Consider the following 22,159-nt stretch of genomic DNA (forward strand, 5'->3'; position numbering starts at 1 on the left):
GCTGCAGGTGTGGGGCGCCGTCGAACCACCACTCCCAGGAGGCCTTGCGCAGGCGGAACGTGTATGCTCAGTTACCCATGGCGATGGTAGCAGTCCCTCGGCCTTGCAAACGCCAAAGCTCATTTTCAATTAATCTTTGCCTTTTCCTGGCGCCCGGTGATGACGCAATGCTCCCTGATTGGCTCTGCATCGGAGGCGGTGGTTCAGGGAGCCGAGAATTCTGAAAGCTGGACACGTGGTAGCGAACGGTGAGGAGCTTAAGGGGTCTCAAGCCCCCAAAAGTTGGGAGGTTTGCAGGTAAGTGCTCCCTTTCCCTGTTAGTGTGGGAGCTGCTACGCGTAAGGGGAGGCTGCTGCGAGAGAGTCGCGTCGCGTCTAGACGCTTCCTGGTTGTGTTGCGGTAACTGATTGTACTCGCGCCATGTCTCTTTCATTTTTCTGGGTCTCCTGGTGGATCCTGGCTTCTGTAAATCCAGATTCTCCCAAATCGTGTGAGCCTCACCGCATCTCAGAGAGAAGTGTCTCCTTTCGACCGGGCTCTGCTTAAAGGTCAAGTTTCCGTGCGCAAGTTTTTTCTAGACTCCCCAGGATGCTTGGGAGGGTTGGACCGATCTCGAATGCCTGATCTAAGCGCTTCGCGAGGTCTGGGGCCCCTGGAGACGGCCCATGGAGTGAAGCTAAATCCATCGTTACTGACTGAGCCTAGGTGTTCCCAGGGACAGTCCATGCTGGGATATGTAGGTTCATAAGGCAGGGTAGAGATTTAGACCCTGCTACTTTGTAGTTGTATGACCTTACGCAACTTGTTTAATAACTCTCGGACCCTCGATTTACTCATCTGTAAAATGGGAGCTATAGTACCTAAATCATTAGAGTGTGGTACCCATTAAAAAATCAATGTATGTAGAGAACTCTGCCAGGAAACGTAACCTGAAATAGACTTGAGGTTTGTCAAAAAAAAAATCAGGGAAGCTGTGCCCTCAAGACTACTGCAGCAATCACAGGACCTGTTCTGTAACTTGAGTGTTCATCAGAAGGGTGATGGTAGATTAAGTTGTGTTACATCCAAGCTATGCAATATCATGAAGTAGTTATTTTAAAGGGTAAGTTAAATTCTGCGTCTCTTCCTCAGGAAAAATATCCGTTGTGTATTCCTGGGCGAAAAGCAAATTTCAGAGAAGTGCTTATAGTATAGTATATTTACATTTTTTTTAATTAAAAAACACCGTTTCCCATACGAGTATATTTAAATGTTTGTGTGCATAGAAAGGTTGTAGAGGTTGGAGGATGGATAGAGGCAGAGAAGGGAGATGAAGGAAGACAAGAACAGTAATAACAGTATAGAAAAATGGAAAATATGACTGTAACATTATATCTTAACATTACAGTTAATATGTAAACATTGCATGTGTTTATGGACAAGGTGGGACTTCTAATAGACTACCAGCCTATTAGAGTACAGCCTCTAAAGGCAGACTTCTATGATTTAAGTGGCTCTGCCACTTTGTAAATGGTGACTTTTTGAGCCTCAGTTTCCTCATCTGTAAAATGCCTGTAATAATAGAATCTGCCTTAGATTGACATGACAGTACATAATAGTGGAGTTAACATGTGAATAACAGGACCTGATACATAGTAAACACCCAATAAATGTTGCTACTGTTATTTCTTTAAATAGGTGAAACTAACTTAACTTTTATTGTGATTACTGACATATTTGGACTCACTCCTGCCATCTTATTTTGTATTTTCTATTTTTGATGTGCTTTTTGGTCTCTTTTCCTCTTTTTTACCCTTAAGTATTAACCAATTTTTCTTGATCCTTCCCTGCCCCTCCCCAGCGGGTTTGGGAATTATCCATTTTCAGTAATCTTTTAATGCTTACTTAAAAATTTTTAACACGCGTACTTAAAGTTTAACATTATTCATGATCTCTCTCCTCCTCCCAAATAGTGTAAGAATTTTAGAATAGTACCTCTGAATACTTTCCTCCTCATCTTCCATTACTAGTTTCTAGAATTTTAGAGTCCATCATTTCTATATGTCTTTCTTAGCTCAGTGCACCATATTGTTTAGAAGTCCTTCAGACTTTTTTTGCATGCATATACAGTGTGTGTTTGTGTGTGTATATTTATAAATATATATATGCAATTTTTCTTTTGCAAAAAATATGTTCACCTAAGCCTGCCCTTTTCCCTCAGTGTATTGTGGTCATCTTTCCATGACAGTCTGTAGAGAATCCATTAAGAAACATTAAAAAATCCCTTTTTTCCTAAGGGAATGGAAGGAGGGGAGAAATATGTGGCAATGGAGGTATTAAGATACGTACAGTGCTGCCACAAGTGCAGGGAATCTTGGTTAGCCCTTGTAAAAGCATAGATCTACTTGTCCTTAAAGTGATTAAGAGTTTTTCCATTAACCATTATTTCCAAATGGCTCTTTTAATGGTTTTTTAAGACTTTACCAGGAAGTGAAAATGTAGGTGTTTGTATATTGAGAAAAGCACAACCCCAGAAATCTTAGAAGAGACTCACAACAAGTGAAAGGGAAAAGGGTAATGATATGAAGCCAAATAAAAACCAGTTAATATTTTGGAGACTGTTAGTTTGTTTCTTGAGAACTTTGCTTGGATTAATAGACTATATTACTCCAAAAACATGTTTTAAAAATATGTACATGAATATGTGTGTGTGTGTGTATATATTATATTTACATTACTCCATAATAAAAACTTTTTGTGTTCAAGCCCCTAGAAAAAAGGTGCAATTATAATAACACTAACCACAGGGCTTCCCTGGTGGCGCAGTGGTGGAGAGTCCGCCTGCTGATGCAGGGGACACGGGTTCGCGCCCCGGTCCGGGAAGATCCCACGTGCCGCGGAGCGGCTGGGCCCGTGAGCCATGGCCGCTGAGCCTGCGCGTCCGGAGCCTGTGCTCTGCAACGGGAGAGGCCACAACAGTGAGAGGCCCGCGTACCGAAAACAAAAACAAAGACAAAAACACTAACCACAAATTGATCAGTAATGAGGAAAGGAAAGCTGGGTTCAAAGCTGGACAAAGTTGCATGTTATTTTTTAAATGTTGATTTCCAGCTAAAGTACATTCTCTGATGCTTTCCTCAGATTTCTTAATATTTGCATTCATCCTCACAATACACAGAATCACCAGTAACAATTTATCTATTACAATACTTTTCTTTAGACACATTTGTCTACTTTTCCTTGCTTATACTTTTTCCTTTGATGCTGCGTCCATTTACTGTGATTAGGGTAGGACTCTTAAGAAACCCCAAACAGCAGAATGTGAGTGCATAGCATCAGAGTCCCATCTCTGCATCTAAGAACATGGTGGCTGAGGTCCTCTAGAACTACGACGGACCTGTAATGACAGACCTTGGGTTAAGAACGAAGGAAGCTATTTCTTCGATTGAGGAAAAAGTGGGAAGAGGAGATATGCATGTACAGACATTGTATTACTCTCACTTCAAAGATGTAATCAAAAGCTCAGGCCTCTTGGCAGAGACCTGGGTTCTAGACTAAGTCTGATTAATCTTGCTTAGCCTCAGATTTGTTATTGTGGAACGGCAGAGGGGATGATGAAGTCCATGAGGAGCTCTCTGTTTGGCATCTCTGGTAGTAATGGTCAGACTTAACTATTTTCAGCATTTCTAAAGTCTGATGGCAATCATACATCACCTGGGATGTTAAACAGAAGGTTACTAAAGCACTGCGGTTTGTTGTTTTTACCTGGAATTGAGTTAACTTGACATGGAAAAGCACATTATCTCATGCTTGTCAGCAGCTTTGATTGTCAGTCTTTTATTTATTAATAAACTGGAAAAATGAAAGGAGGGTTTGATGGGGAGAGATAACAATAAAAATTGGTAGCATTCTAGAATCCTAAACTTCATTTTTCAAACATGCTAGTTTTATCCTGTGAAGGCTCTTCCTACTTTTATATGGATTTAATTTAAAAAATACAACTCGTGTGTACATTTAAACTCTTTACAAAACTTAGGCAGCTCAGATGAGACAGAACTTTTGGAGTAAGAGGAGAAATCAGCAAATTCTCTCTAGGCCTTTCTGAAAACACGCAGGACAATGCAGTTTCTTCCATTCTCAGATGTGTATGAGGGTAGTAAGTGCTAAGTTGTTGCAGTATTAGTAATCTTGGTCCATTAAATTTTCATTAGTTCTTATTTATGTTTCAAAAACCTATTGTTCCATATTTGTTTATTCTAATAGTCAGAATAATAGGGTTGATTCATTAACTTTGAAGTGAATTTCTTACTTTCGTGCTTCCCCCGCTTCAGTTCTCTAGAACTTACTTAGATTGCAAAATACATTCTTTAACTTTGCTACAAATGGCTTCCAAGCTCTGTTAGTTTAAAAGATTTTTATCACTTGAAACCAGAAGGTTATGTGTATTATTTGCTAAATCAATAAGGAGTATGAGGGACTTCCCTGGTGGTCCAGTGGTAAAGAATCCACCTTACAATGCAGGGGACGCGGGTTCAATCCCTAGTCAGGGAACTAAGATCCCACAAGCCTGTGTACCACAACTACTGAGCTCGCACGCCTCAATGAGAGAGCCTGGGGGATGCCCATGCGCTCTGAACCCCACGAGCCACAACTAGAGAAAACCCGCACGCCACAACTAGAGAGAAGCCCGCGCGCCGCATGCCTCAACGAAGATCCCGCGTGCCGCAACTAAGACCTGATGCAGCCAAAAGTAAATAAAATAAATAAATAAATAAATAATAAATCTTTTTTTAAAAAAAGGAATATGATTGTATAAACTAATGACTCTTCTATTCTCTTGTATTTTCTATATTACATTCTCATTAGCCTGTAATTATATTTATTTTTTTGGTATAAACTTTCTTTTATTTTAACTGTTTTAATGTGTAATAGCCTGGCTTTAAAAAAAGTAGCTTTTATATTACCCTTTGTTAAAACATAATAACTTTTTTCTCTTAACACTCTCCATTTCTGTGGGTTCCAGTGAGACATTTTATCTTTGTGATAACTTGAAATAATGAAGGTAGAGTCACAGAAAATTGACCAGCCTTTCCCCAAATACTTATACTATTTTTTATAATTCATGTTTAACATGAAATCACTTATTGAACCATACGGAAAGTAGTTACTCTTATTTCTAAAATTCAAAAGACTGTTAACTATTTTATTTCAATATAAAAATTTATAACTCCCCAAAAAGTAATATTTGCATTCTTGAATATTTTTTAACTAACGATAAATAATGCTTATTTATTTAGTAACATCTTAAACAATGGTTGACTTTCAGCGTGTGGTTTAGTATAATGCTTAAGAGGATAGGATCTAAGGTTGGAACCTCTCAGAGAGCTGTATTAATTTATCTATTAATAAAACTGGGCCTAGCCTAACTGGCAATAATTCCAGAGGGTATGGTATCAATACTTGCTGCAGAGACGCTGGTATTTCAAAATGCTGGATATCCAGTGACATTTTGCAGATGATCTGCCATGCCTGGTCACTGAGTTTTACAGGGCATCTAAAGAAGTGGGACCCAGGATTTGCTTCACTGAATAATAATTAATTAACACAGTCCAACAAAGTAATTGACCATGTTTTCTGATTTTTTTCCCTGTGTATCTTTGGAATTTAGAAAGTATATCTTTTTTGTTAATCAAATATTTTTCCTTCCCAATTATAAGAATAATGCAACGTAGCTTACGAATTGCATGGATGCCCACACAGTTTCTTACCTCTGTTTGGACACCGTATAGGAACAAAGTTGGAGAATAATCCCACCTCTCTGACATAACCTCTGTTTCTCTTTTGATGTATGTTCTTCCATATATTTTAATAAACAGCAGAATGCTCTTTTGGAATCTGTTTTCTTCATTTAATTACATATTAGGGAAAATTGCTATGTTGCCTAGGATTCTCTCAAATTAGAGAAAGAAAAAAAAATGGATCAAATCAGTAATCAGTATTTCCTAAGCAGTATGACCTTTCTCTATACACATTTTCATGGCTGAGAGCAATCCTCGGCTTCACAGTGCTCTTTCCATGATTAGTCTTTACTTCTGTCCTTCTGTTTGTTTGGTTTCCATCAGCTCAGACAAAATTTCCACGACTGAATTTAAATGTGGTTGGTGTCATCATATTGTGCTGGGACTTTGGGGAAGGTGTCTTATTCTCTCTGTCTTTTCCCATTCCCCTATTCCTGATATCTAAAAAAATCCTAGACTGGAAGTAATAACAAACATGCTATCATTTTTTTTTTTTTGTAGTTCGCTTGGAAAAATGTTTAGCTTTTAGATGTCATGGAACTCCTTCTGAATGTAATGTACTTTTCTTATCAGGACCTGGAGGAACCCCTTAGGATGAAGCTGAGTCTTACCAAGGTGGTTAATGGCTGTCGCCTAGGAAAAATAAAAAACGTAGGCAAAACAGGAGACTGCACCATGGACATTCCAGGCTGCCTTCTGTACACCAAGACTGGCTCTGCCCCACACCTGACCCATCACACACTGCATAAAATCCACGGGGTTCCTGCCATGGCTCAGCTTACACTGTCATCACTGTAAGTATGAGACCTGATCATTCACATGTCAACCCTGGCAGCAGCTTGGTTACCTTAATAAGGTGTGGTAAAGAGAAAGACTTTTTTGCTTATGTGCCAAATTTGTAGGTTTTTTAGAATGAAATCAGAAGAGAGATATCAAATATTCTACATCATCTGGCCCTAATCTGGAACCATGGGCCAGACGTACATGATAGAGCTGCTTCACTTTTCCATACCACCCTCATTGCCACTGCTCCCAGGGGTGACAGGGCCTGGAATGCTCTATGAGGGCTAAACTTGGAACCTAGGGGCTGTCTTCACTCACCAGCCTCAAAGTTTTCTCTGTCTCTGCACGTGTTCTACTCTAAGGAAACAACTAATGGAGTGAGATCATTTTGTGTAATGTACATACTGACCTCGTCCCTAATTGAATCTGCTATAAGATCAAATAACTCTGTAAGATTGGGTTAATAACAGTGAATTTAAAGGGACAAGGGAAAGAAGAAAATCTAGATATTCTGGGGCCATTGTTCTTTGTCAATTTCTCCTCTCACAGAACCACTTGCAAATTGAAGAGCTTTGCTCTGGCTAATGAACCCAACCTAATGAGTGGGGACTCTTGAATAATGGTGTATGTACTTGGTTGTTTGAGACTACATTTACCGTCACGTAGCTTGTTTCGGTGAGAAGAGGGCTTCAGTTGTTGCATAGAGTATCTGTAGAATAATTCATTATTATGTTACATAGTTTTCTGTTTTGCTTACAGGGCAGAATATCATGAAGTCTTGGCAGAATATAAGGAAGGAGTTGGAAAGTTTATAGGTAAAAATTAATCAAGTTATTTGTGTGTGCCTTATGGTGTATTAATTTGGAGGTTGGAGATGCTGTTTATTCTTTGATCATTCATACATTTATTTATTCATTAATTTAATAAGCATTTAATGAGTATCTAAGAACCAGGAACCCCTTTGAACTGGGGATTCAAAGATGAGTGGGAAACAATTGCTGCCCTCATGAAACTCAGAGCCTAGGTGGGATAAAGATAAACAGGTAATTCTAGTAGAGTGTGGTGACTACATTTGCAGGATCAGGTGTAGATACATGTATCATGAGAGCCCAGAGGAAGGAACGCATAACCTGCTGTTGGGTCCATGTGGAAGGAGGTCAGAATAAAGGAAGGATTCTTGACAAAGAAGATGAGGGGGCGCCTTACCTGGGTCAAGGAGGAGGAGTAGTTAGACAGGTCAGGAGGTGGGTGCAGTGGTGGTGGTAGACAGGTGTGAGCAGACACTCCAGGCAAAGAGCAAAGACCTAGAGGTGAAGGACTGCATGGGACACACCTAAGATCCAAAGCAGGCTTGTCATGTTTGCGCCTAAAACATAAGGCAGAGGATGAAGAGTTTATATTCAGCTATATTCTGATGTGTTAATATTATCTTCTGTTCCAGAAATTGGATTTTGAATGCTGATCTATGTGTCCATTTATTTATAGGAAAAGCTTAGCAGGGACAGCCAGAGAACCAATTCTTCTGTAGACCATTTTCTCTTGAAGCTTTTTCCCAATATCTAGGACTCACTTAAATGAATGAAAATCCTGCTTCCATTGGTTGTTCAGTTCTCTGCTTCTGAGGGAAACTGCATGATGACTTGGTTGTCACAAGGGCCTGTGTTTCAGGAGAGGAATTTATATAATATCGTTTTCCTTGATCTGAGACCAATTTTAATAACCAGCTTTAAAGTATACAAGCATATAATTAAGTGAAAATAGCAAATATAAGCTTTCTAGAGATAATTGTAATAATTGAAATTATAGACAATAAGGTGGAGAACTGCAGAGATTTTTGTTTGCTTTATATTTTTGGTCTTTTTTCAGCAAAATTCTATTTTTTTTTCTTATGAAAATGCAGCATATGAAATTTAAGTACATATGGCTTAGTGAACTTTTTTTGGATTTTTTTTAAAGCAACTATCTTTTTGATTAAAGAACCTAGGAAACTGGCATCTTGAGTAAATGAAACTTATTGAAAATTAGATCCATTTGCAATGTCCTACAGCTTTTCTATAATTCTGCCCCTAGGGACCCATGGTGTGGGCTGGATTTATTATTAATAAGATTACCTATTGACTGTATAATTTCATCTTTCCAGTAGCTAGTTCCCCTTGGATAGTGCCTAGAATGACCATACTTGATATTAAATTCTTCAAAACAAATCAAGTAGGGTCAACATATCATTAAACACTTTCATTGTATCATACTTCAGGTTATACCTTTCCTTTGCAGCAACTCGCTATGTCTTTAGACGTGAACCTTTACATTTAATTCTTCTTTTAGATTAGTAGGTTTCAAAGTAATCTTTTCATTCATGTTGACAGGCCTCCTACAATTCTGAGATACTGTACTCTGTAATCTGTACTGCTTTATCCAGCAGTACACATTATGAAGCTACTCTCTGTTACAACACAGTGTAATTGTTGATGTAAGTGCTCTCAAGGGTTCTTTTTTTATGTTTATACAGGCATGCCAGAATCACTCTTGTACTGCTCCCTGCATGATCCAGTCAGCCCTTGCCCAGCTGGTTATGTAACAAATAAGGTATGTTCTCAGAAGGTCCTCCAAGGCTGAAGGTTTTTCTCAGGAAGTCAGCCTATGGGATCTCTCAGCTGCAAGGATCCCACTGCTTGGGATGCTGAATCATTCCAGACCCCTTTATGCCTTCTCTTTATTTCTATGACTACAGTGGGATGGTGTGGTTTATAGGAGTTAGAGTGGGGCAGCCCAAGGATGAGGTTAAGGTAAGGACTGTATCCTCAGCTTTTTCATTGTTGCCAAAAATTTGGGAGTAGAGAAAGGTCAAGTACATGCCAAAAAAAGAAATTGCTATGATGGTAGAAAACAACAGTCTTTTGATACCATGCTTTATTTGAAGTTTTAACAACCTCAGGAATAGTGGGGAAAGTTGCTGATGAGTGTTATCACATGTATAACTATATATAGTAGAATCTCAGTATAATACTGCTTTTTAGAACAGAATTTGAAAAAGCTGGAGATTTTAGCTGGTGAAAAACAGTATTCAGAGGACTTCCTTAAAAGTTTTAACCTGAGATATGGCCCCATTGCATTGTCCTTGAGGACAGCATTCTAGAAAAGCTTTAGTATATATTGCCACTTTACAAACAGTTACTTTTCCTGCACCCACTTTATTGATATCAACAATATCTATTAATCTTACCTAAGGTAACTATTTTAAATTTGTCTTCTGTTTTACACTTCTTTTTATTTTGTAATTTGAATTCAAAAGAAAATATTTTGACCTCGGTTGTCTATTCCACTTATAAGGGAGAAAGGATTCTTTTAAACAGTGTTCTTATGCCAGAATAAAAAGATTATATGTGGCCCCGCATTTATGTCCATCTCTTCTAACAAGAGAGATGCTGTAGGGAAAGGAGTAACCAAAGGTACATATAGAGATTCTTGTGTACTGTGGGATTTATGTCTTTGCACATATTTCTGTATCTAACTCACTCTAGTAAACACTTATTAAACATTAATACTGTGTGAGGCCCCAGACTGTGCGCTTGGGGCACAACCATGAATTCGGATACTCTAGTCAGACATATATACAATGGTGTGGTAAGGGCTATCTTTTCTTTTTCTTTCTTTTTTCCTTTGTTTGTTTATTTATGGCTGTGCTGGGTCTTCGTTGCTGCTCATGGACTTTCTCTAGTTACAGCAAGTGCGGGCTGCTCTTCATTGTGGTGCGTGGGCTTCTCATTGCAGTGGCTTCTCTTGTTGCAGAGCACGGGCTCTAGGCATGCGGGCTTCAGTAGTTGTGGCTTGCGGGCTCTAGAGTGCAGGCTCAGTAGTTGTGGCGCACGGGCTTAGTTGTTCCGCGGCATGTGGGATCTTCCCGGACCAGGCATCAAACCCGTGTCACCTGCATTGGCAGGTGGATTCTTAACCACTGCGCCACCAGGGAAGCCCCAGGGCTATCTTTTCTGTGAAAGAAATAAATACAAATTGCTGAAAGAGCTTATAAGAGTGAGCAATTGATTATGCCTAGTAACGTTTGGGGAACACAATAGAGTAGATGGTATTTGAACTCTTATGTCTTGAATAGTATTTTACCAGGCAGAGAAGTAGGGGAAGGCCATTTCAGTCAAAAGGAACAATGTGATCAAAGACAGAAGAATTAAAGTCTGTGGTGTATTCAGGAACAGCAGGGGGTGGCGGAGGATGGAAGACTGGGCTTCTGGAAAAGTAATTATAGAATTCTGAGTGCTAACTCAGAAGTTGGCTTGTGTGGCCATTGAAAGACTTTATCGGAGTCCCTCTGAGCTATCAGGTCCTTAGAGAAATTGGAATATAGTATAGGAAACCTCTTTACCCACCGTGCCTAGGATATTGAATTGCCACCATCTCTCCATCTGTAAAGAAGTGTTGAGTTCAGGATTGCTTTGATCATTTTATTATTTTCTTTTTCTTTGCATGTTACTCTTCTGAATCCCTCATCGTCTTGTCCTGTGGCAGTCAGTGTCTGTGTGGGGTGTTGGAGGACGAGTGGAAATGACTGCCTCCAAGTTCATGGCAATTCAGCAGGCCCTTCAGCCAGACTGGTTCCAGTGCCTTTCAGATGGAGAGGCAACTTGTGATGAAGCCACTTCCATAAAGAGAGCCAGAAAGTCTGTTGACCGATCGCTTCTATTCCTGGATAATTGTCTGAAGCTACAGGAAGAGTCAGAGGTAAAGCTGTGCCACTCACCACTCCTTTCTCTTAGAAACTCTCGCTCATTTACGTTCCAAGATACCACCCTTTCTTCTCCTTCTGCTTCTCTGCTCCTCATTTCTTGGTCTCTTACTCTCACCTGATTTTTTTTTTTTTTTTTTTTTACGGTACGCGGGCCTCTCACTGCTGTGCCCTCTCCCGTTGCGGAGCACAGGCTCCAGACCTGCAGGCTCAGCAGCCATGGCTCACGGGCCCAGCCGCTCCGTGGCATGTGGGATCTTCCTGGACCGGGGCGGGCACGAACCTGTGTCCCCTGCATCGGCAGGCGGACTCTCAACCACTGCGCCACCAGGGAAGCCCAAGCCTTTACTCTATTGATGGATGTTTAGCATGTTTCCAGTTTTTCATTATTCTAAACATCTTTCGCAAATAAACCTTGGTGCATATGAATGAATATATTTGTAGGAGATATTCTTAGAAGTGGAATCGTAGGATATAAAAAGATAAAAGCATTGACGTTTTGATAAGTGTTATCTACTTGCCCTCCCAATATATTTGAAGGAGATATTCTTAGAAGTGGAATCTTAGGATATATAAAGATAAAAGCATTGACGTTTTGATAAGTGTTATCTACTTGCCCTCCCAAGAGGCTGAACTAATTTTTATTCTCTCTAGTTATCAGGGTATATAAGTGCCATTTCTCTAACGCTTTTACCTCTGCTATGTTGCTCTCTGTCTTTTAACTTTTTTGTCAGTGTGATGGGCAAAAATGGTATCAAATTATTTCCAGTTTTCATTTCCTTACTTGTGAGGTTTAGTAAGCTCTCCGGATATGTACGGGGCATTCACATTTGTTTTTCTGAAGTTCATAGTCACATATCTGCCTAGATTTCTATGGGGTTGTCATTTCCTTAGAGGATTTGTTGGAGCTTTACCTATACTGTAGACATTTATCTGTTCCTCCAAAGTATAAGTTCCCCTTTGTCTTTGTTGATAGTATATTTCACTAGGGAATTTTTAATGTTTTTGTACTCAAATATGTCTGCCTTTTCCTGTAAGCTTTAGCTTGCTTTGAAAGGCCTTATCTCAAGACTATAAAAATATTCAACGTATTCTTCTAATACTTGTATAACTATATTTTTTATGTTTAGATCTTAGGGCCGTCTGGAATTTATTTTTGAGGATGGTGTACAGTAGTAATTTTTGTTTTATCTTTTTCCAAATGGACAGTCAGTTGTCCCATCCAAACAGTTTTGCAGTTCCTAAAGTTATTTCTAACTAAGAGATTTAGAAGTAACCTAAGGTAGACCAGGATAACCATTTATAGAAATTAAAACTGTTGCTTTTGTTCTTTTCCTCTTATACCTGCTTGGTGTGTGCTTAATTTAATCTAAGCTAAAGCCTGATTAACTATGTTGATTGCCTCAGCTTCTTTTCAGTCTTTTCTTCCCTTTTTGAGTGGCTTTCAAATTGTGTTCTTTGAAGCCCTAAGGGTTCTCAGGAAGGCGGTAAGGCTCATTTAAACAGAGGTCTCCACTACTGGAAACAGTTAAAAGCGTTCAATCCTTTCTTACCTTAGGTCCTCCGGAAAAGTGTGATCATTGGAGTGATTGAAGGTGGAGATGTGATGGAGGAGAGGCTGAGGTCAGCACGAGAGACAGCCAAGCGGCCTGTAGGTGGCTTCCTTCTGGATGGCTTTCAAGGGGCTCCAACAACCCTGGAGACTAGACTGCACTTGCTGTCATCAGTCACTGCGGAGCTACCGGAGCACAAACCGAGGCTAGTGTTCCGTTAGGGTGCAGGCCGAGCCTGGTGGGCTGCAGAGCAGGGGTGCTGCCGAATGTGCGGTATGCAGTCTGTGTGTGGGTATGTCTTTTGATGTTTTGATTACGTTCTTTCTGGGCTGAGTCTGCTGAGGTGGACTGTGGAGGAAGTTTCCATCAAGGCTGTCTTGCCTTTGATTTCAGAATGTAGACCAGAGGACACTGCCATGTGAATTATTTTATTTTATTATTATTATTTTTTTGCAGTATGCGGGCTTCTCACTGCTGTGGCCTCTCCCGTTGCAGAGCACAGGCTCCAGACGCGCAGGCTCAGTGGCCATGGCTCACGGGCCCAGCCGCTCCGCGGCATGTGGGATCCTCCCGGACCGGGGCACGAACCCGTGTCCCCTGCATCAGCAGGCAGACTCTCAACCACTGCGCCACCAGGGAAGCCCTGAATTAGTTTATTTGATCCTCATTATAAGCGAGGGCAAGTGTTATACTGGTTCCCCTCATTCTTGTGCCAGTTGTAAATATTGTTCTTTATTCACTATAACCTGGTGCCTGGGGACAGATATAAAGTCATGTGGAACTCTGGCCTTAAGCAAGTAAAGTTGAGGACAGACCTGGGATGCCTGGTGCAATGAAGATGGGTTCTGTCAATAAGGTCCTTTAAGAAGTTCTTAGATTGGAGACAGGTAGTGAGTGGTATTATTTTTTTAAATCAAGGGCACTGGCAACCCTAGTGGGGTTGGTTCTTTCCATCAGTCACAGGATTCATTATGTGCTGGAGAGAAGAGTGATCTGCAGGATTCAAAGCTAAAAATCCCCAAGTTTCTGAGTATAGCCAATGTCTTTAATTAGACTATCCAAATTTTTTATTTTTTCCTTTTTAAAAAACTGTAGTCTAGGGGCTTCCCTGGTGGCGCAGTGGTTGAGAGTCCGCCTGCCGATGCAGGGGACGCGGGATCGTGCCCCGGTCCGGGAAGATCCCACATGCCGCGGAGCGGCTGGGCCCGTGAGCCATGGCCGCTGAGCCTGCGCGTCTGGAGCCTGTGCTCCGCAACGGAAGAAGGCCACAACAGTGAGAGGCCCGCGTACTGCAAAAAAAAAAATAAACAAACAAACAAACAATAAAAGTTTAGTTCTATCTATAAAAAAAAAAAAAAAAAAAAAAAAAAAACTGTAGTCTTTTATCCCAGTTGATATGAATATTCATGCTTTTTTCCTACAGATATATTAAGAGGTTTGATTATGGGGTGCTGCTTTATACCCCTTGGGCTGCTGGATATGTGTATGTAATTTTACTACTTTAAAAAAAATCCAGGTATAGCTTGCAGTTAAGTATATGAATTTTATGTATACCCTGGTGAATTTTTATTCATATATATGCTTGTGTAAATACCAGCCAGCGCAAGATATTGCCATCACCCCAGCCAGCATTCCCCCCCCAACCCCACCGCCCCACCAGCCCCAGTTTTATCCTAACTCTCTGTGTTCATTGCTTTCCCTCCTGTGCTTATTTCATTCTGGTGCAGATGATAATTCAGCACTAGTATTTCTAGTCATTTTCTGGACTTCTTTTGAGTTAAGTGCTCACAGATGTCTGTTACTGGATTTGAAAGCTGGGATTGTTTTTCTTTCTATAAGTGTGTAGAAATGCCAGCTTCAGTTGGAGAGGAGTTCTAAAACATGACATTACTTGAAGGAAACTGTAGTCAGAAAAACCAGCATATATTTAAGGGTTCTGGTTGTTTAATATTACATAAGCCTTTTTTTGGACTTCTTTTAGAAATCAGGGAGTCTATAAGCTTTTCTCTGCCAGTTTGTAAAAGGGACTATGAGTAGAAAAACAAACAAAAAATAGCAGCCAGCCAGCCAGCCCTAGTCTAGTGCATTTCCCCATCTTGTTTTAGTGGCAAAACCTGGTTGAATGTTATTAACACTCTCAGGATTCATTACCCATTGCCTCTGAAAATACCATCTTATTCTACCATGCAGACATTTTGTTAATGGAGAAAATATAAAGAAGCGTAAAGAAAGCTGACTAGATTCTTAGAGCCTGTGGGCAGAGTTGAAATTCTGAGAGCAAGAATTGCTTCGTAAATGAACCTATGAAGAATACAGTAGATAAAAATGTCTTTCTTGAAGCAATTATGAAAAAGAATTATAAGCAAAATAAAGTTAAAACATGGAAGAGTATTTGAAGGGGAAATAAAGCACACAGCTTTGCACTAAAAAAGTCTTATATAGTGGATAGGAAGACTACAAAGTTCAGTCTGAGACTACGGAGGTTATTTCAGAAGGGATGAGAAGGGAAGGAAAACTAACCTTTGTTAAGCTTCTCTTTGGGGCAGAAACTACACTCTGTGCTTTTGCGAATATATCATTAATCCTTACAACCAGTCTATGAGGTATGTATTCTTGCTCTTGTTTTTAAAATGAGAAAACTAAAACTCAGAAAGGTTAAGAAACCTTCCCAAAGTAACACAGCAAGTAAATAAATGGCAGAGCTGGGATTCTGATCCAGGTCTCTCTGCCTCGAAAGCTCTATGTTCTTTCCATACACCTCCTTATCTACTGCCTGCCACGCTAACCATGATTTTTATTATTATTACTGTTAATGCCCTCTGGAAAGACTCTCTGATTTCATTCCTGGCATTGTTCTTATGTCACTGTTCATATTATTTTCACAGGCTGATCTGCGGTGTTAGCCAGCCAGATGAGGTGCTCGAGTGTATTGAAAGAGGAGTGGACTTATTTGAGAGTTTTTTCCCTTATCAAGCAACAGAGCGGGGATGTGCCCTCACTTTCAGCTTTGATTGCCAGCCGATTCCTGAAGAGACATGTAGGTCTTTTGAAGTTAATCTCTGTGTTACCCTTAAATTCTCTCTTATTTCCTATCAATTTTTGCCTTGAGTTACAAGCCAGAAATATGTGCATACTATAAAGCCAGGCTTTTATAAAACTATGTCTTTGTTTCTTATCTGTATGCCCTGGCATGTTGGCACACAAAACCAGGCACTTGATACTATACACAGAGCTCATCAATATTAGGAAGTGATTTTGTAGTGAGCAGAACCAAGAAAAACAAAACCTCTTCTATTAACAACCTGAAAAAAGAACATTCAGAGTGAATAGTGATGAAAATCTAAGAAAAGAAAACCTTTGAACTGTTTGGTAAAAGTTAATTTGTTTTTTCACAAAAGAGTTCTTGTCTGCTTTTTGCAAACCCCAATGCTATTAATATACAGGGTGTCTCATCCCCTCTGATCCTAGTGTTACTTTTGCTTTTTTGGTTTTTTATACATACTGACATGTGAAAGCTGTTTTCCTCTGCTAACGGTGCTTTGAAGCACTGCCATTTTCTTTTAGTGTTTGGTTATTCAGAAGTCAAGAAAATCAGTTTCAGATTCTAACATTTAACTGGCAGTAGAAAAGGAACCAGGATACAGACTTTGGGTCGGGGTCCCTTGAAGTGTCTCCACAGTGTTTCAGGAGAATGTTGTGTGCCTGGCCTTCCGTCTGGCCTTCAGAGTGTGCTTTCCTTTCTCTCCTCCTGCTCTCCGTTGAACTCTTGCTCTATCATCACCAACCTTAAATTTGAGTAGGGCCAGAGACTTCTTTAAGGGTTCATTTTATTCCCCACAAGTGATGAAAATTTCATTCAGAATATGTTACACTCCTATAAAGCAACTTAAAAGTTAATCTAAATGGAATTAGTTCTAGAAACAAAATCAAGTTGATCAAATTCTTACATAGAGGAGGTCAATTTTACTATCTTTTAGACAGACTAGAATGTAATGTATATGGATAGGCACACCATAAACACTTTATACATGTTCATGACTTCATTTACAAGTGAAATTATCTCTGCCAGGACATAGGTGACTGATAGTCATTCTGTACCGTGAATATGCAAAACTCTACAAAGAACCTGATATTGAATTCTCTGTAACAAACACGTTCCTTTTGGGCCAGAGAAAGCCAGATTTCTTTATGATTGGGAAAACTGAGTTTGAACATTTTTATGCAAGTATTATGAATCACATTTGTGTGCGTATGTGTGTATAGTAAATTGAGGCTTTTTGCCAATTACAAAGTGAAAATTGCAAAGGAATAAGTTGCATAATGTAGGCAGCAATTCCCCCTAGTAACACTAGTTACCATGCAAAGAGCCAGCTGCTCTGAAGAGAGGCAAGTAGATAAGTATTCCTGGTGTTTCTCTTGCAATTCCAGGAATGTTCTTTCTTAAAGCAAAGAGTTCAAGGGAACAACTCAAGTCCCCATTTAATTATAAGATATATACTTGTAACTACTATTCACTTAGACATAGTTGAATCTCCAAGTTTTGATACTATAGATAATAGGTCATTGATCATCTTGTTACATATTGCTTTGTTTTTCTTGTGCTGTTTCCTTCGGATAAATTCTGAGGAGTGGAATTACAGGGTCAAAGGCATGAAATAGTAACTAAAATAAAATTCTCGCAATGGCCACTCTTTATCTGATCTTCTTTCAAGACTTTTTATTGGTTTGTCCTTTAGTATTGCAACAAAATGGGACACAGGAAGAAGTAAAATATGTGGATCAAACAAAGAAAAGTAAAACAACTAGCTGCAACCAAGAAATGACATCATTTGAAATTAATCTGAAGGAAAAAAAGTAAGGAATTTTTTTTTAAGTATGGATTTTGATTTCTGACTTTTTAATTTCAGTCTGTTTTGAAAGTTTATATAACTGTTCCCTTTTCAGTTCATGACTTCAAAAAATATTTATAGTTGGATATTGTTTGGGCCTTCTCAAAGTCAGTGCCAGCAGTACTCTTTTTTTCTGCAGATGAATTTGTGTACTTTGTCTTGTCAGAAAACTGAGGCTAGATAACTGTTGTTTTAGAAGAGCTGTCAGAAAAATCAGACCAGATCCATTGTTTGGTGTGCTTTACTCCTTATGATTACTTTAAATAATAACAGTGTAAAATAAGGATTTCAAGATAAAATATTACAACAAAATTTTTTAATTTTAAGGAATTTAAGCCATCTTGGTTATATACAGACTATAAGTCTTAAATAAAATATTTGCCTCTGTAAAGACTGAACTAAGATATCTTATAACTTTGTATTTGGCCAAAAGTGGAAATAAAATAATCAGTGGACCAGTGAGTGGTTTTTCTGTGAACTTGGTATACTCACTTTAATGCTGGGGTGTTTTTGGTCTTATGTAAAGGGACATTTTAGGGACTCAGACTCATTTATGTCTATCTAGTAACAGTACAGACTTGAAAATTTATGAAAGAATGTGAAATTCCTAGTTCTTATTTCTATAGTGATTTCTTGATTATAGGTCTGTAATGGTGACCTTTATCACATTTGACTTCTTGAAAAATAGCCAAGGAGATTCATTTCCATTTTTAAAAAGCTAGGGTAGTATAAATGGTTACTACTAAAATTCACTTTACATTATAGATATAATTGGAAACTGATATTTTTATCATCAGCACTAGAAGTTTTGGAGATTCGGCGTTCAGATTGCAGCCTTGCTTGTGACTGTGTGAGCTTGGTCAAGTCATTTAACTTCTTTTTAATAGCTGATAGAAGGTAGCACGTATATAGTGCTTAGCATGTACCTAGCAGTGTCCTTTACTATATTAACTTATTTAATTCTTGGAACAACTCTATTAGGTAGGCACTGTTACTACCTCATTACATTTCAGATAAGAAAACAAAGACACAGGGAGAGGTTAAGTGACTTTCCCAAGTAAGTTGTGAGCCAGGAACCAACCCCAGGCATTGTAGCTCCATAGCCCTCCCTCTTAAACCCCTTGGCAGTCTTCACTGGTAAAGTGACAAGAAAAATGCCTATCTCCATGGGTGGTTGCAGAGATTGAGACAGTATATATAAAAGTTTTTTGTAAACTGCAAAAAGCTATGCAAGTAAAAGGTCATATCATCTCTTCTAATATTAGCTCTGGTGGCGAGTGGGAGAAAAGTGTCATTCATCAGAACAGTGTCTCCTGACATCTTTGTGTGCCTTTACAGTGTGACTAACCCTGCTCAGCATGGGGGAGCGAGCACGTGACTCTTCTGCTGCTCCTTGGTAAGCCTCAGTCTAGGAGGTTGTATCCATCTGAGGAAGACTCCTGAGTCTCCTGGCCCACTGTACTCTCTGTTAACTTTTGACCCCATTGCCGTCTTAAGCAGGTGCCTGGCACTACGTTTGCCAGTTGTGTTACTGACTATTGGTTACGTGCCAGTCTAGGTTGTCGAGGTCTTGTTTTCCTCACTTTCCAGAATATTGTTGTAACTTCCTTTCTCAGGTACCAGGAGGACTTTGATCCGCTCGTGAGAGGGTGTCCCTGTTACTGCTGTAAGAATCACACTCGTGCGTACATCCACCATCTGCTGGTGACCAACGAGCTGTTGGCTGGCGTCCTGCTTATGATGCACAACTTTGAACACTACTTTGGATTTTTCCAGGCCATCCGGGAAGCACTAAAAAGTGACCGACTGGCACAGTTGAAAGAGCTCATCCACAGGCAAGCATCTTGAGACCTGGTACGCATAACCTGACTCTTCACATTGAGCCTGCACCACGGTTGTAATGTGGGAAGAAGACAGCAGGAAGTGATCTTCACTTTAATCACCTATATTTGAGAATGAAGTCTACTCAAATAAGGAACATCTGTACTGTACTCTGCCCACCTGAGGCTAAAGAGACTTCTTCTTACGACTGAAATGACCTAGAATGACCTAGATTGATCAGAAAGAATTGAAACCTGACCTTGAATATTTCTGCGCTAACTCTTTTAGTCAACAGAGATTCGTTTAGTCAAAGATAAAAGCTTTAGATGTGAAGGGACAGCCTTGAAGTGGGGATGATGAGAATCTGAGGGTTCCCTGAGTTGGATTAGAGCTTGAAGGGAGTTGACTGGTCATGAGTGACCTCTGTGGACACATGCCTGTTGACCAAGAAGGAATTTGTCTGATTCAAGAGTTTTCTTCATTTTAATCCTTATATTCTCAGGGGTCTCTTTTGGACACTTGTGCCTTCCAGGCTGTCCTGGCAGTGCAATCAACCAGAAATGACTCTTGTGATTTAACCAGGCTCACATCTCCATGGAATGTGGAGCTCACACATTGCTCCAGTGACCAGTTGGCCCAGGGCCCACTCTTTGTTTGACCATATGGTCTTTCTGTGACTTGTCTCACTAGAGTCAGCGCAGTTGCTTATTAGGAGCTGAAAGTTTGCCTAGCTGCTTTCATCTGGTCGTACAGATCCACTGTGGTCTGCCTTTTAAGCTCATTAAGAGTCGAACCACATAATAACTGGAGCTACATCACCTGGGGAGATTCAGTCACCGTGTGTTCACTTGGACAGAGCCCTGGCCTGCCAGTTAGAGGATTGGGTTTCAGTTCTACTCAACTATGACACTTGGGCAAATCACTTAACCTCTCCATGCCTGTTTCCTCCTGAATAAATGGGGACAGGCAAAGTGAATAGTACTAAATGAATTTCTAAGGTTCCATCTAGCTCTAATATTTGGGGAGCAAGAAGTTTTAGATTGGAACCATAGCTTTATGTGTATCCTTGTTTATTGATCACTATTGGCCTGATAAAAAATGCGGTGGTGCCAGGAGTCAGGCAACAGTAGAGATATTTGAGAGCCTAAAAAGGTTTAGCCTGTGGATTTTAAAGTGGTTGGTAAATTGGCATCAGCAGGTCCTGAGGCTGGGAAGACCTTCGCTGATCACCTCTGATTCTCTGAATTTTTTTCTGCTCTTGTCAAAGGAATGACATTCATGTTGATGGTGTGACAAGTGATTTTTATTCTCTTTGTGCTTTTCTATATTTGTCAACTTTTCTATAAGAATACACATACATGCACATTTCACACATAGTTTTTATAAAAACAGCAGAACCAAAAAGATGCCTTTGTTTTGTTTGCAGGGGTATAAAATATATTTGTTTTACATTCTTGTGCTACATTTTTCTATTTGTTCATTTTAGTGGGCATTACTGAACATTGTTTTTAATTATTATGTGGTTACTATATTTTTATATGTAGGGTACCCATCTATACTGTTTTCTTTTATTAGTGGTTTAAGAACGTCCATGAATTCCAAAGCTCATGAATTCCAGAATTCGTGGATATTCTTATCAACCTCTCCTCCAATTAATGGCAAGGATACTTATGAAAGACAAAGTTTCTGTTCTCAAGAATCTGCTTGTTTTGGGCTTCCCTGGTGGCGCAGTGGTTAAGAATCCGCCTGCCAGTGCAGGGGACATGGGTTCGAGCCCTGGTCCGGAAAGATCCCACATGCCACGGAGCAACTAAGCACATGCACCACAACTACTGAGCCTGCGTGCTGCAACTACTGAAGCCCACACACCGAGAGCCTGTGTTCCTCAACAAGAGAAGCCATTGCAGTGAGAAGCCTGTGCACCTCAATGAAGAGTGGCCCCCGCTCAACGCAATTAGAGAAAGCCTGCGTGCAGCAACGAAGACCCAGTGCAGCCAAAAATAAATAAATAAAATAAATTTATTTAAAAAAAGAAGAATCTGCTTGTTTTGAAATATATTGGATTGGAGTTGTTCATATGTTTATAACTCCTGTTCAATGCCAAACCCATTGTGGGAGGAGTATTAATAAATATCCCAGAATCCATATAAAATTTATGAGTTTTATTTGTGTTCAAAACCGAAAATTCTGTCCAACTTTGTCCATTTTTATGGGTCTTTTTCTTATTAGCACATTTGAAAAAAATGTTCCTTTCCTTTAATGTAAATCTATTAAGGTCAATAGCCAATAAATATTTTTAATTAAAAAAATATACTAGTCTGGTTTCCTGTAAATAGTAATGAGTCTATTAAACAAAACGTTAAATTTCCATGGTACCAGAAATGTTCTCCATTAGAAAAGAATTTTTCTACACCTATTCCATCTGTAGTCATTGCTTTAAGTGCACTCACACTAAATGCAGAATCCAAGAAAGAGATTCAGGGATGCACCTGTCTTTTTACATTATATCATCAAGGGCCTTAAGGCTATACTAGCACATAATAAAAAAAACATAATAGCCACAATCTATGGAGTACTTTTACTGTGCCAGGCACCTTA

The 22,159-nt window shown here is 39.6% G+C and overlaps 1 protein-coding gene across 5 annotated transcripts; it reads left to right on the forward strand.

The window, feature by feature from the left end:
• The first annotated feature begins 200 nt into the window (after nt 1-200).
• On the forward strand, nt 201-21,922 carry QTRT2 (queuine tRNA-ribosyltransferase accessory subunit 2). 5 transcript variants are annotated; one of them, XM_081234517.1, is made up of 10 exons: nt 201-297; nt 476-548; nt 6,351-6,571; nt 7,320-7,375; nt 9,070-9,146; nt 11,082-11,294; nt 12,857-13,056; nt 15,737-15,888; nt 17,588-17,705; nt 19,357-21,922. In XM_081234517.1, the coding sequence occupies exons 3-10, from the start codon at nt 6,372-6,374 to the stop codon at nt 19,586-19,588; spliced, it is 1,248 nt and encodes a 415-aa protein (XP_081090643.1). In that variant the 5' UTR covers nt 201-297; nt 476-548; nt 6,351-6,371; the 3' UTR covers nt 19,589-21,922. The 5 variants fall into 5 exon arrangements, with proteins under 5 accessions (XP_081090643.1, XP_081090642.1, XP_081090646.1 ...); XM_081234516.1 differs by lacking the exon at nt 476-548; XM_081234520.1 differs by lacking the exon at nt 476-548 and having other exon boundaries at nt 19,517-21,922.
• Nucleotides 21,923-22,159: the final 237 nt, after the last annotated feature.

This window comes from Mesoplodon bidens, assembly GCF_964165515.1.
Source record: "Mesoplodon bidens genome assembly, chromosome: 5".
In the NCBI taxonomy this organism is placed as follows: Eukaryota; Metazoa; Chordata; class Mammalia; order Artiodactyla; family Ziphiidae; genus Mesoplodon; species Mesoplodon bidens.